This window comes from Pan paniscus, chromosome 10 (genome assembly GCF_029289425.2).
Source record: "Pan paniscus chromosome 10, NHGRI_mPanPan1-v2.0_pri, whole genome shotgun sequence".
In the NCBI taxonomy this organism is placed as follows: Eukaryota; Metazoa; Chordata; class Mammalia; order Primates; family Hominidae; genus Pan; species Pan paniscus.
This window is the reverse complement of record NC_073259.2, coordinates 97,393,882-97,407,810: the sequence shown is the minus strand read 5'-3', so window position 1 is coordinate 97,407,810 and position 13,929 is coordinate 97,393,882. Positions and strand designations below refer to the sequence as shown.

General features: G+C 43.2%; 1 protein-coding gene across 18 annotated transcripts in view; it reads right to left on the bottom strand.

The window, feature by feature from the left end:
• LOC112441402 (uncharacterized) overlaps window positions 1-13,929 on the bottom strand; it is a 133,250-nt gene that overhangs the window by 105,187 nt on the left and 14,134 nt on the right. For 3 of the 18 annotated variants that reach the window (XR_008620455.1, XR_008620449.1, XR_010108858.1), the window contains one exon: window positions 3,002-13,924. The exons of 14 other annotated variants lie outside the window; for them this stretch is intronic. Coding sequence is in view for 1 of the 4 variants with exons in the window: in XM_034936315.2 (XP_034792206.2) it covers window positions 2,246-2,316 (71 nt within the window). In the remaining 3 variants the exon portion in view is untranslated. Of the gene's footprint in view, window positions 1-1,662; window positions 2,317-3,001; window positions 13,925-13,929 lie in introns of those variants that run through there. One more of the 18 variants, XM_034936315.2, reaches the window with a different exon arrangement.

Sequence of the window (13,929 nt, the reverse complement as noted above, 5' to 3'; positions counted from 1 at the left end):
AAGAGAGGAGAAGTGAGGTTCGTGGTGTTGATCAGGAAAGGGGAAAGCCTGGTTTCTAGTCATACACCTAAGCTAGCTGGGTGCGTTTGGGCAAGTTGTCTGAGCCTCAGTTTTCTCATTTGTAAAATCAGGATAATACCTGCTCAGTCCTTCTCACAGGACCAAGTGAAGTCACATGCACAAAGGGACTGTGTGCAGTCATACAGCATTTCATAAATACAAGGGACTCATTAAAAGGTCTCACATAAGACCAAAGAACTGCTGAAATAAGTCCATGGAAGTAAAAGCTTCCCTGAAACATTTTCCTTCTTTGAAGGTATTTGAAATCGACAACTTCCTGTTTTGATTGTCCTTGTCTGAAGTGTTCATCTAATTGCTACTTCATACAAGCAACCATTTCCACCTGGAAAGTAAGGACTTTGGAATCCCCTGCCCATATGTTAGACCCAGGGGCTCCCTGTGGGCCAAGCAGATCTGAAATCATCATTTGCTTCTGTCTCCCTCCATTGGAATAGAAGCTCCTCCAAGGCAAGGATGTTGCCTATCTAGTTTACCAGTACCTGGTCCAGGATACTCAACAAATGTTGTTGAATAAAAGAATACACTGGGCCAGGCACAGTGGCTCACACCTGTAATCCCAGCACTTTGGGAGGCCGAGGCGGATGGATCACCTGAGGTCAGGAGTTCGAGACCAGCCTGGCCAACATGGTGAAATCCCGTCTCTACTAAAAATACAAAAATTAGCTGGGCATGGTGGTGGGTGCCTGTAATCCCAGCTACTCAGGAGGCTGAGGCAGGAGAATCGCTTGAACCCAGGAGGCAGAGGTTGCAGTGAGCCCAGATCATGCCACTGCACCCCAGCCTGGCGGACAAGAGTGAGATTCTGTTTTAAAAAAACAAAAAACACTTAAGTTGCTTCCCCCATCAGGATACTGGAGTTGCACCTGCAGCAAAACCAAATAAATAAAAGACGAGAAGTAGAAGGGAGAGAAGGAAGCAGGGGAGGAGGGAATGGGAAGGAGGGAAGGGGGAGGAGGAGGAGGAGAAGGGGAAGGGGGAAGGGGAGAGGAAGAGAACATAATTTCAACAGGTGGAGGGCTCCTGGTAAATGATTCAGGAACATCATCTCCTACGCATCCCTTCCCCTACTCCCTCCTGGCTCCTAAACTCCATGGGGAGAAGGCTGGTTTTGCTGACAGGATACTTTTCAAACCAAAGCTGAAATAACTTCAAAACAAGGTGACATCCTAGGGATACAAAGTGCCATGACTAGGACACGCTGCTTATTTAGTAAAATAAGATACAGTTTGGCCCTTTCTGTTGCTGTCATGAGGAAACAGTGGTTCCAGCTGACTTTAAAACTGCTGCCTAAATGAAGGAATGAGGATCTTCTGGGAAATATAGGCTCCTAATGGAGGGTTGTGATTTGAAAAGTTCCCACGCAGTGATTTTTTTTTTTAAAGGCAGCGGCTGCTTCTCCACCATAATCTGTTATATAATTACTGTGTAACTTTGTCACTGCCTCTTACAAGACAGATTGAAACTTACCCACCTAGACCAGCACCACTGACACTTTTCTAGAATCTGTGGGACTCATTGGAATTACATTAGGAGAATTAGGGAATCTGGTGATTTTAACCAAATTAGTTGCAGGAAAAGATGGACTCAGGGGCTCCTTTTCCTTCCCAGGCCTGTGTGGCCCTCGCTCTGTAAGGGATGCCATAAAGCCAACCTCTGGGAGAAGAATGTCTTCAGAAAAATTGAGCTTGGTGCCTTAGTAAATGTTTGACCCAAGTGACTCCTCCCCCACCCCTAAATTTTGACCTTTAGCATTGCATATTGGAGCCTGAAGCATCTGAGAAGCTATTTTCATCAGAATTCTGTGATGAGGTTAACAGAAGTTGACTCTGGATAGCTTAAGCAAACGAATTTATCGGAAGGATATAGAGTATCTCACAGAAGGAGAGGCTGAAGAATCTGCTTTATTCAAGGACAAGAGAAGCTCTAGAAATTCAGGTTTTGTGAATAATGCAGTTTCCTTAGTTTCATTGCCTCCAGGGTAAATGATTTCCAACCATTCTCAGTTTTTGTGTCACTTCTCTCCACACTGAAATTCCAGGTCAAGAGTATCTGATAGGCCTACCTTCAGCTAGGGATCCAACCTCCCTTTGGCCAGGATAGGGGAAGGTATTGTGATTGATGGTTGTTTCTCCTATGGGGGAAAAGTGGGTCCCCAACAGAAAAATCAAGGCTCTCTCTCCTCAGGATATTGTGGCGCCGTGGCTTCCCTTTGGCAGGGGAAGATGTGGCACTGAGCTAAAGAGAGAGGCATGGAGGTGGGTTATATTATTTTTAGTTCACTATCTTCCAGTTTGACCTCATATCTTCTCTCTCCTCCAAACTATGAATTAGCATACCAGGCATTTCCACACCAGGATAGCATATGCTCATTCTCCTCAGGAACAATCTGGAATGCGTGAGCAGTTTAGAATTTTGGAGAAGGGGAAAAAATGAGTAAAAGGAGTGCTACTGGAGGTGGGAGGAGTGGGTTTCATGCCCTCCTTTTGAGCTGTTGAATTGGTTTAAGTTCTCCCCAGAACAACACACTTTTGATATAATTTGATAGAAACTCCATCATATTTCCACTGCAGTACTTGAATTTTCTGTTTGTATTTTTGTTGTTGTTGTTGAGATGGAGTCTTGCTCGGTCACCAAGGCTGGAGTGCAGTGGCGTGATCTCAGCTCACCACAAGCTCCACCTCCCAGGTTCACGCCATTCTCCTGCCTCAGCTTCCCAAGTAGCTGGGACTACAGGCGCCCGACACCACGCCCAGCTAATTTTTTGTATTTTTAGTAGAGATGGGGTTTCACCGTGTTAGCCAGGATGGTCTCGATCTCCTGACCTCGTGATCCGCCCACCTTGGCCTCCCAAAGTGCTGGAATTACAGGTGTGAGCCACCACACCCAGCCTCTGTAATTTTTTTAAATGAGAAAACAAAGACACAATAATAGCCAATCATGTTTAATTCCCTTTTCTAAACAGACCTCTCTAAATTTTATCCCAATATTTTATCCCAATGCATCCTAGAGTAAAACAAACAACACTCATTAGAGAAGAAATTTAATTGTTATGCCCGTGCCGGTTCTAGTTTGCCAAATATCTAATTCTATTGTTTTAGAAAATATATGGGTTTGTTTCTCCCTTAAGCCCAGTTGTTACATTTATTTAAACTTTGTTGCATTTTATATAGTCAGTAAAAAGTTAATCATTGACTTTGATTCATGTTAGAGCAACTGGGTACGTTCATTCTCCTTTTTTCTCTTTTTCCTTTCAGCTCAAATTACCTACGCTAGCACTGCAAATTTTCCTCATGCCCCTATTGCTATAAGCCACAAAGGCAGAAGGGAGCTGACATTCACAGGACACCTGTCAAATGCCAAGCGTTATAACAAGTGTCTTTGCATATATTATTTCATTTACACTTGTAGTGTCTTCATTGGACTTGTGTGTAACCAAAGACCCCGAGAGGTTAAAAAAAAGTATCCAGAGTCACACAGCTAGTACTTGAAGTGTTCATATTGCAACTCTGTCTGATGTCAAAGCACATTCCTTTTATTACATTGCCAAATAAGATAGAGATCAGTTCATCCACAACTACTAAGCACTCCAGGAACAAATGCATGTTAGGAGTCCCTGAAGGCTAAAATGGTGCTATAAGAGATAGACGAAAGGGCTGGGCGCGATGGCTCGCACCTGTAATCCCAGCACTTTGGGAGGCCAAGGCAGGTGTATCACGAGGTTAGGAGATTGAGACCATCCTGGCTAACATGGTGAAATCCCGTCTCTACTAAAAATACAAAAAAATTAGCCGGGCGTGGTGGCGGGCGCCTGTAGTTCCGGCTACTCAGGAGGCTGAGGCAGGAGAATGGCGTGAACCCGGGAGGCAGAGCTTGCAGTGAGCCAAGATGGCGCCACTGCACTCCAGCCCAGCCTGGGCGACAGAGTGAGACTCTGTCTCAAAAAAAAAAAAAAAAAAAAAAAAAAAAAAAAAAAAAAAGAGATGGACGAAAGGAAGCAGACAGTGAGGTCTTGTATCTGACATATAGCCGCTTGGCTCTCTCTGCCCCTTCAGGAGCACCCAGAGGGTGGGTGGACTCAGAAGGTGGGTTGCTGCTGAGGTCAGTGTTGAGCAGTTCTAGCTCAGGAAGCAGGGTCACTGAAGGCTGGGGCTGGGGGACCATAAAGTAGTTCTGGAAGCATATAGACTAGACCAAACACAGCTTTCACTTACGGGAACATTGATTCATTCTTTGATACAATGAGTACTTATTGTATGTGTCTATGAGAGGCCAGGCATACAAAGATGAATAAGACATGGTTCTTCCTCCAGGGACTTCAATGTCTATTGAGGAAGAGAGATAAATTAACAAGCCATTCGAGTAAATACTATAAACTATATTTGCTACTGCACTTAGATGACCCTTCTATAGTCAACATATCATGGGAACATGTTGATTTTTGAGAACTCAGTATCCATTCCACCTTGATTTCCCTTTGAAGGATTGCCTGCTGAGTTGTTAAATCTGTTCCCTGAACCCCTTACTCACCAACAAACAGCCACCTGACCCAAGCTGGAACAATGTTCACTCCCTGGAGTGAAGAAAGAGGGTGAAAAGATGGAGAAATGATGGAAGAGCATTCATTCTGGGGCAGGGCACTGACAACACTGTTGAATATTCTAACCCTACCCATCCCTACCCGACCCATTTCTATCAATTTCTGAAACTTCTGGTCCATCCTGAGAGCAGACAGAAATCCTCCCAATAAATCCCAACCATTTAACAATGGACAGACAACAAAGATCCCTTTGGTGAGATATGGGGTGTTGAAGACTGAAAGCAGGGAGACCAGTTAGTGTCTATTGCAGTAATCCAGGTGAGTATGGTAAGAGACTGAACTCCATGACTGGAGAGATGGTGAAGGGAAGACAGATTCCAAAATCAGAAGAGACAGAGCTAGCTGGACTTGGTGCCTACTGGATGGAGAAAGTCAGGAATATAGAAGAGCAAGATGAGTGGTTTTTCAGAAACAAAACAGGGCAGCTCAGATCCCCTCACTTCCTTTCTGTTGGTCTAGAAGTTATGTTCTCACTTGGCCTTGATTTTGGCATTTTGTTTCTTGCTAAGGCTAATTTCCTATACCTGCACCTTCCCAGCCCTGAGATGTACACATCACTTCCTGCTAAAAGAAATTATCTGCATTATCTAGGAAACTTGGCAGGGACACCAAATCCTCTTTTCATCCTGTATCCTACAGCCCAGGATATATATTCAACTAGATTCTTGGAAATAGTCCTGAATAGCACATAGTACTCCAACATCAACAAGCACACTCTAATGATGACGGTGTGTCACAGGATGCTTACTAAGTTTGTGATCCCATTTACATGATCAACTACGTGACCACAGCCCACACAGTTCACACAGCCTCACCACACCTTCCCTATAGGGATTCTCAGTGTGCTCTGTGCTATCAGCTCTGCTATGGAGGAAAGGTGCTCAAGTACTTGTGGTCAGATGGAAAGAATTCAATAGCACTTGAGCATGCAGAGCTGGACTTGGTGGACTGTGCTCTTTACTCAAAAGGCGCACACATGGCACAAGCAGGCAGCAACCTCTATGAGTCAGAGCCTGCTTGGCCTACTTGTCCTTTGCACCATGTCTTTTGAACCAATAAATACAGTAACACCCATAACTACAATGTCTTATCTGCAGGAAAATAAGGTAGTAGCAAAATTGTGCAAGACACCGAACAATCATCTATAAGAACTAAGGACTTCCGGCCAGGCGCAGTGACTCACGCCTGTAATTCCAGCACTTTGGGAGGCCGAGGCGGGCGGATCACAAGGTCAAGAGATCAAGACCATCCTGGCCAACATGGTGAAACCCCATCTCTACTAAAAATACAAAAATTAGCCAGGCGTGGTGGCACACACCTGAAGTCCCAGCTACTCGGGAGCCTGAGGCAGGAGAATTGCTTGAATCCGGGAGGCGGAGGTTGCAGTGAGCCAAGATCACGCCACTGCACTCCAGCCTGCCAATAGAGCGAGACTCCGTCTCAAAAAAAATAAAAACAAAACTAAGGACTTCACCCTCCCTAGAAAGCCCCTAAACTCTGGATTTGGGGAGCTCACCTTTGAGATAGAAAAAATTAATTGATAATGACTTTGGTTGGGTCTTTCTCTAGTTTCTCATACTAGGAGATACTTTGGAACACGGGTACTTAAAAATATATTTTAACAAACAAATTAGTAGTAGTGGAATATCACATTATTTCCTGGTGATCTTTTGAAAGATTAAAGAAAAGTATTGATCTAATAGCTTTGGAATCCCCGAATTTTAAAAAACATGTGATTGAATAATCTCATTATGTAGGGTTGTGCAAGTAAACAATATGCTATGGTCAGGCTGTAAAAGAAAAGGAAATCTTTTTTTTTTTTCTTTTTTTTTGAGATGGAGTCTCGCTCTGTTGCCCAGGCTGGAGTGCAATGGCATGATCTTGGCTCACGGCAACCTCTGCCTCCTGGGTTCAAGCGATTCTCGTAGCTCAGCCTTCTGAGTAGCTTGGATTACAGGCACAAGCCACCATGCCTGGCTAATTTTTTGTATTTTTAGTAGAGACGGGGTTTCACCGTGTTCCCCAGACTGGTCTCAAGCTCCTGAGCTCAGGCAATCCACCCGCCTCAGCCTCCCAAAGTGCTTAGGATTACAGGTGTGAGCCACCACGCCTGGGCTGGAAATCTTGATAGATAAAAGAAAGAGAAGAAACAAAAAGGTCTCACTTACAATTTATCCTCTCACTTTCTGCCAGATGATTAGATCACTGTATTTGTTAACAGCTTGATCACCTGTATTTTATTTCAAGTAAATTTTCTTCAGTTTCTTTGCCAACAAAGCATACTGGATAGAAATGCCTCAGAATCAATTTATCCTGCTTCACTAGTTTTATGCATTTTAGATTTAAGGAAACAACAATTAGAATATTTTCAATGATGAAAAGAACTCCATTAAGCTGCCACAAATGTCAAAAGTTCCTGGCTATGCTAACACTTATGTAATTGTTCTGGAAACCCCACGCACCGGAATAGACCTACAACACCAGGCATGACTCACTGAATATTTCTAAGCACATACTCTCTCTAAAATGATCTCCAGTTGGGATTTATTTTTTCAAAGAAAAAAAGTAAAAGACAAAATATGGTACATCAAATCCCAAAGTTTTTTCTGTGATTTTTTTGGGAAAATACTGTTGCCTCACACAAGAGCATTAGAAGATGCTGCTGTTTTCATTAATAAAACAACCAGATGGGCAAGCATTAAAACAGGTTGAAACTTTGAAACTCTTCCTAAAAAAAAAAAAAAATGAAAAGAAAAGAAAATAACATAGAGAACATGTGGGTTCTCAAGTTTCCAAATGGTCTTCATTTCCTGTTGTGATTTTATTCCTAAGTTGGTTTTTTAAAACTTGTGGCTGGCAGCATATGACTAGTGTCCTAATCCCCTGAGCAATGTTAAGGAAAATTATACATGCCATAAAATGCTAATCAGCACAGGAAGGCCTGGGACCACACCACCAAGGCTCATTTGTAGCATATACTCCAACAGCTTTTACTGCATATCTTCTGTAAGTCTAAATGCTTGGGGGAAATTTACCAAAGTATATGGCATAACCTGTATCTCCAAAAGCTGATGTTGGATGCTAATTTCAATACCAAAGTAGCGCATTTTTCTTTTCTTTTTTTTTTTTTTGAGACTGAGTCTCGCTCTATATCGCCCATGCTAGAGTGCAGTGGTGTGATCTCGGCTCACTACAACTTCTGCCTCCCGGGTTCAAGCAATTCTCATGCCTCAGCCTCCTGAGTAGCTGGAATTACAGGTGCCCACTACCATGCCTGGCTAATTTTTGTATTTTTAGTAAAGACGAGGTTTCACCATGTTGGCCGGGCTGGTCTCGAACTCCTGACCTCAGATGAGCCACCTGCCTCAGCCTCCCAAAGGGCTGGGGTTACAGGTGTGAGCCACTGCGCCCAGCCGTGCATTTTTCACTAGTAATATTCAGAATGGAGTTTAGGAATTCAGGCAATGGCGAGCCAAACCAGAAGTAGCAAGGCAGTTCTGCCAGGCAGTGAAACAGGACCTAGATAGCAATTTGTGTCTAGGCAGTAACAGGGGATCTCAGCACGTGGTTGTCATCAGTCTGTGTTCCACCTGCAGAAAGGAGAAGAAGGTGAACCCAGCAAGCAATAACCATAAATGGATCAAGCAGCCTGGAGTGAGGCCCCAGGGCCAAGGAGGGGACTGAAGTTCTGGGAGGGACTGAAGTTCTAGGAAGGACTGATAAGGAAAGGCAAAATTCCAGTCTTAGAGAAACTTAGAGGCAGAATGTAGAAGAAAGAACAAAGGCAAAAGCCCAGTTATTTGAACTGGAATACAAGGTAGAGCCTGTGACAGGAATCAAGTGGAAACTTCACAGCTAGAAATAGAGCAGGAGCTCAGAACAGAACCCAGAGCCTAGCTGACCCGATACTGAGTGATATGAGCTACTTACATTTCCTCTAAGAGCAGACTTGGGCCCAGCACCTGGGGTAAGACTGAGCTGCAGGTGACTCTCTGTGGCCCCCACAGGGGTCGAACCTAAATTCAAAGGAAGGCACCAGGCAGAATGGCCAAACACCACTCACACCAAAGTCCTCCTGGCTCCAAACCCTGTTTTTTGTTTGTTTGTTTGTTTCACAACTTTATCCCTTTTGGCAAGCTGTTCTTGTTATCTAGAATTCGCAAGCCCAAACTCCTCGGGCTACTCATTCTTCAAGATCTAGTTCAAAAAGCATCTTTTATGAGCAGCACTTCCTGGTTCCTCTGGGTTCCAGGAATGCTTTATACAGGTCTCCATGATGTGTATACTACACCTTGCCTTCTCCTGCTTTAGTTCAGGCCTCTCTCCCTGCCTAGTCTTCAACCTTCTTGCCCAAAAAGCCTCAGCATCTCTTGAGCCCAGCATAGTGTCAGTATAGAATAGGACCTTGATAAGTGTTTTATGATAAATAAATGAATGAAGTGACTGTGTGAACAAATGCTTAAGTGAAAATCATTTATTGAAAATTAATTTACTAAATGAAAATCCATCAATCAATAAACAGGTTAATCAATATCATAGATTGAACATGGAATACAAAATAGCAACAGTAGCTAACATGTATCTATCACTAACTGTCCCAGGCCCTGTGCTCAGTCCTTTACATAGATTATCTTCTTTCATCTTCACAACCCAAGATATGAGTGCTATTTTAACACCCATTTTACAGATGAGACAATACAGGCAACATATTAGAATCTTTAAGAACTCTGTCTGATCTACTTAGCAATAAGATCCCTCACTTCTGGGGCCCTTCACTTGCCACAAGGGATATAGTGGCTGTTAAGGGGTAGGGATAAGGTTGCGATCAGACTTTGCTTATGTCTCATTCAATCTTATTGCCAGGTCCCATGCAATATTTGCCTTTCCCCTCCTGATGGGAGAGACCATACTAGAATGGGCCAGAGGCCTCTTCATTCTCCTGAGAGCTCTTTACCCTGCTAGCTTCAGGGTGTGAGATGCGGTACAAACTGAAGTGAAATTATAAGGAGTATTTGTAATCACCTGATATTTGCCTATCTATCTACCTCTTTCCAAAGACCACATGAAGTACTTCACGTATATTATCTTCTACTCCTCACTCCACCCTGTGAGGTAGTGTCTTTATCCCCTAAACCCAGAGGTTTAGCAACTTGCCTAATGTACCAGAAGCTGGAAGCAGAGTCAGGATTTGAACTGAGTCCCATCCAACTCCAGTTTGATGCAATTCAACAAATACCCACCAAGCACCTCCTCATGGACATGGGGACATGGCCATAATCATCTTCACTGGCTATTGTTCAGGATCTCCTTTAAAAGCATGATTTTAGTGGCAGCTTTTTGGTCTGTTATTGGAAAAAGTCACAAAGATCCCATTCATTGGTGTAAAACCTTTGGCATCACTTAGCGACAGACACTGTCTGTGATGCCGGATAAGATGCACAGAGGCTCCAGTTGGAAAATCCAGAATCCTCCTGACTTCTGCTGTTCTCTGTCTTTCTTTCTCTTTAGCAACTCATATGCTCATGTTTACCTGTGGCCATTTTTGTTGACCTGTTCATGAAGGATGATAACCTGTGAAACGATGCACCAGCAGGAGAGAGACGGGCCCAGGGTCCGCACCCTGTGCTGTTTGCTTTGTGAAATTCCAGACTGTTTAATCTGCTCTATCTCATCCTAATAACTCCAGATTCCACTTTTCTTAATGACTTTCCCCTCCTTAAGTGCCTACAGAGTTATCTTTGAAGAAGGAGAAAAAGAATAGATGAATCATTTGCAGGAAACGGGGGGAGAGACGTGTGGTTGGAATGGCAGATGGCTGAGCATGTGGGCACATAGCTGTCTCTGTTGTTCCTTCCACCACCCTGTGGGAACGAGTCCTTTGGAAGTGTACATTCATTCCAAGGTGGGGGCTGTGCCCACTTTCAGGTACTAACACGTAAATCCACATCCGCTCAGAGTCATCTTAGACATCCAAACTCCAGGCTCAAACCCAGACTGGACTATTTATTATCTCCTTGAAGTTTTGGCATTAGACCTTCTAAAGATAAAGTGATAAACTACTTTCAATTAGTGACAACAGAATTTCTTGTGCTGTCTCCTTTCTCCTGCAGGATATGAAGTATGTGAATATTCTTCATGTGCCACAGTGCAAGTTGCCTGACCTCCTAAGGGCCTAGCAAATGCCTAGAGGGAAGAGGGAGGAGGGAGAATGTACATTCAGATAAAAATATGGGTTAAGCAGGAAAACATTGATTGTTCTTGCTGGGGCTTTTTGTGGCGAGGGCGTGAAAAGGACATAAAGATACTACAACCTCAGGGACAAGTGCTCATGTATAGTTCCTCAAAGTTAACTTCCTGCTCAATGTATGGAGATGACACTAATTCTGGTCATTTCACTTAAATAACTGAAGTGAGTTTCTAGAATCCAAGAGTACATAAAGTTTGAAAGACTATGACTTTTCCAGAAGGCTTCATTTAGCCCTTCTGTTACTTTTATGCAAATTTCCAAATGTCATCTGGATGTATACGCTAGGATAACCATTTGTTATTATTTTATTTTTAGATATATGACGCTTGTTTTATCAAGAGTCTCTTTCATTGATTTTTTGTTTCCACTTCCATCACCACCATCTGCGCCCCCTCCCTTAGACCTATACCACAGCACATTAATGTGCAGAAAAATTAGAATTTGTCATATTTTCTCCACCAGCAGTCAGGGCAGCTGCAGGTGAAGGCAGGACGGAGCCCACCTGTCTTTGCTACCTGAACGCACCACCCTCTGGCCTCGGGGGGCTCCAGTGTGCCATGCCCAGCCGAAACACAGAGCTGCCCAGGCCTTCTGGAAGCTTCTGGTCTGAGGGAGGTGTCTCCGAGGATCCTTTTGCCTGCCGACTTCAATGATCCTGTATTAAGCTGTCAACTTTAACAGTCTGCACAGTTTCCAAAGCTTTACTACTCTTAGAGGACACATGCCTTAAAAAAGGAGGGGAGGAACCACGCTGCCATTAAAGCAGCCTGAAGTGCCTTAACTTGTGGAACCAACACTAATCAACCCTAACTGTGCTACTGAAGGGAACTGCCTTCCCCGCTTCTGGGGGAGACTTACAGAGCGTGGAAGGGGGGCATTCTCTGTCAATGATGCACTAACCTCCCAATCTGATTTCCCTGAATCTGAGGGAAGGTGAGGGAGTGGGGAGGGGGATAGAGAGCTTGAGGGGACACTATGTTTGAGCTGGAGTGCTGCGGGCAGCCTTTCTCATTGAATGACATGGATCAACTTTTTTCTTTGTTTCATCTTTTAAGTGTACGTGCTTGCCTGTTCATGTGTTCATAAACTCAATCATAGTTTCCTGAGCAATAAAAAGCAAAGGGAAAAAGGAAAAAAAAAAAACAAAAAAAAGAATTTGTCATATTTTCCTTAGTGCAATAGGTGTTTTGGTAAAATATGCATCTGGAAATTGAGATTCGTGTTTTAGCACATATTATTATACATCACTTGGAAACAAAGCCTTGTGGTTAAGAGCATTTTTTATTAATGAACACTCGTTAAAAATCAGCTTTAATAATAAACATCATCTGGTAAAGCATAAGGTCAGTCCAGAAATGGATCTGAGTAATCATGAAAATATTTCAGTAATCATAAATCTTAATAATAGAATTTCCACCTCCATACCTATTATGATTCGGTGACTCTTTTACTGAAAGTCATTCATATCTCCACAAAAACACCAATTCATGGATTTCCTAAAAGACTTGAAAATTATTCTTTATAATTTTAAGTCATGACTATACTAGAACAATTTTTGTGTCTCTCAAGATTCTTCACCTGACCCCCAAGCCTTAGCCTCTTCCTGAATGGACATCCGTGGGCCTGCTGTCTCAGCCTCCTGCGGAAGAAGCTGGGGCTTTGGGAAGATCACATCTCACCTGTTGCAACAGGAACCTCAGTGGCTACAGACATGGGTCTCACCTGATGGGACTCTGTACCTCATACCTTAATGGCTGCTCTCCTCCCACCTCTTCCAGGCAGTTTAGTGGGATGTGGAATCTGGCTTACCCAACGGCTCCCTTAAATCACTGAGTTAAATTTTGAATCAAGGGACTAGAGGTCAAGAAGATAAATTCCTCTTTCTCCCCCCATTGCTCCTCCCACTGCCCTCCCCACCTGATGGACTGTTTCAAGGTGACGTGCAGGACCCAGCAACAGGCTTTGTTCTTTGTGAAGTTATGTCCAGCTCCTTAACACACCGTCTAGTATTTGCATTCCTTCCTTTCCTGCCTCACCTTTTTCTCACTCCCTTTTATAGCCCTGAAATTGCACCACCCAACATAGACTTAGCAAGTAATCTTTGCCTCAGGTTTTATGTTCTAGAGAATTTGGCAAAGACGATGAGTTAAAAAAAAATCTCGTTATATCTTCAATTTGGCCTTGAGTCTATTTTCTTCTAAATAAGAAGGAAGAATGGAGTTCCATAATTCCCCTTAAGATTAACAAGAGTTGCTCCAATGAAGTATGTATGGGTTGAGAATATGTTCTCTAAACCTCATTTAACTTTCTTATGAGTTTAATCTCACCACAATATGATTGGATGCTAGAAGTTATTTTTCTGGATTGGTTGCTTCTGCCCAGTTTGATATGGTAGCTTTTCCTATATACATCCAACCTACAGGAAGCATACCTACTTCCTGATCTCCATCTTGTTATTGTTGTTGCTATCCTCTGTCATCTTTGAGTCCTTACCACCCATTTTATTTTCAGTGAATTCCAGATATATACCTGAGATAAAGCCAGTTCAAATAAATATTCAAAATCCCTTTGATTCAGGATATTCTGTTTTGTGTAAAATATGTATCATTTAATCAGCTGCTAAAGAATATCAGCTGCCAAAAGCAATATGATATTTGGGGATTGCAAACAGACACTTTTAAACTATCCCCATTCTGAAAAAGAAAGAAGCAAGGGACTTTTACACTTTTTTATTTAATGGGCAAGATAATAAGATAATTCCTCCTCCTCCTCCCCCTCTGCCTCTTCCTTCTCTTCTCCTTCTCCTCCTCCTTCTCATCCTCCTCCTCCTCCTTCTCATCCTCCTCCTCCTCTTCCTTCTTCTTCTTCTTTAAGAGACAGAGTTGGCTGGGTATGGTGGCTCATGCCTGTAATCCCAGCACTTTGGTAGGCTGAGGCAGGTGGATCAATTGAGGTCAGGTTTTCGAGACCAGCCTGGCCACTATGGTGAAACACTGTCTCTATA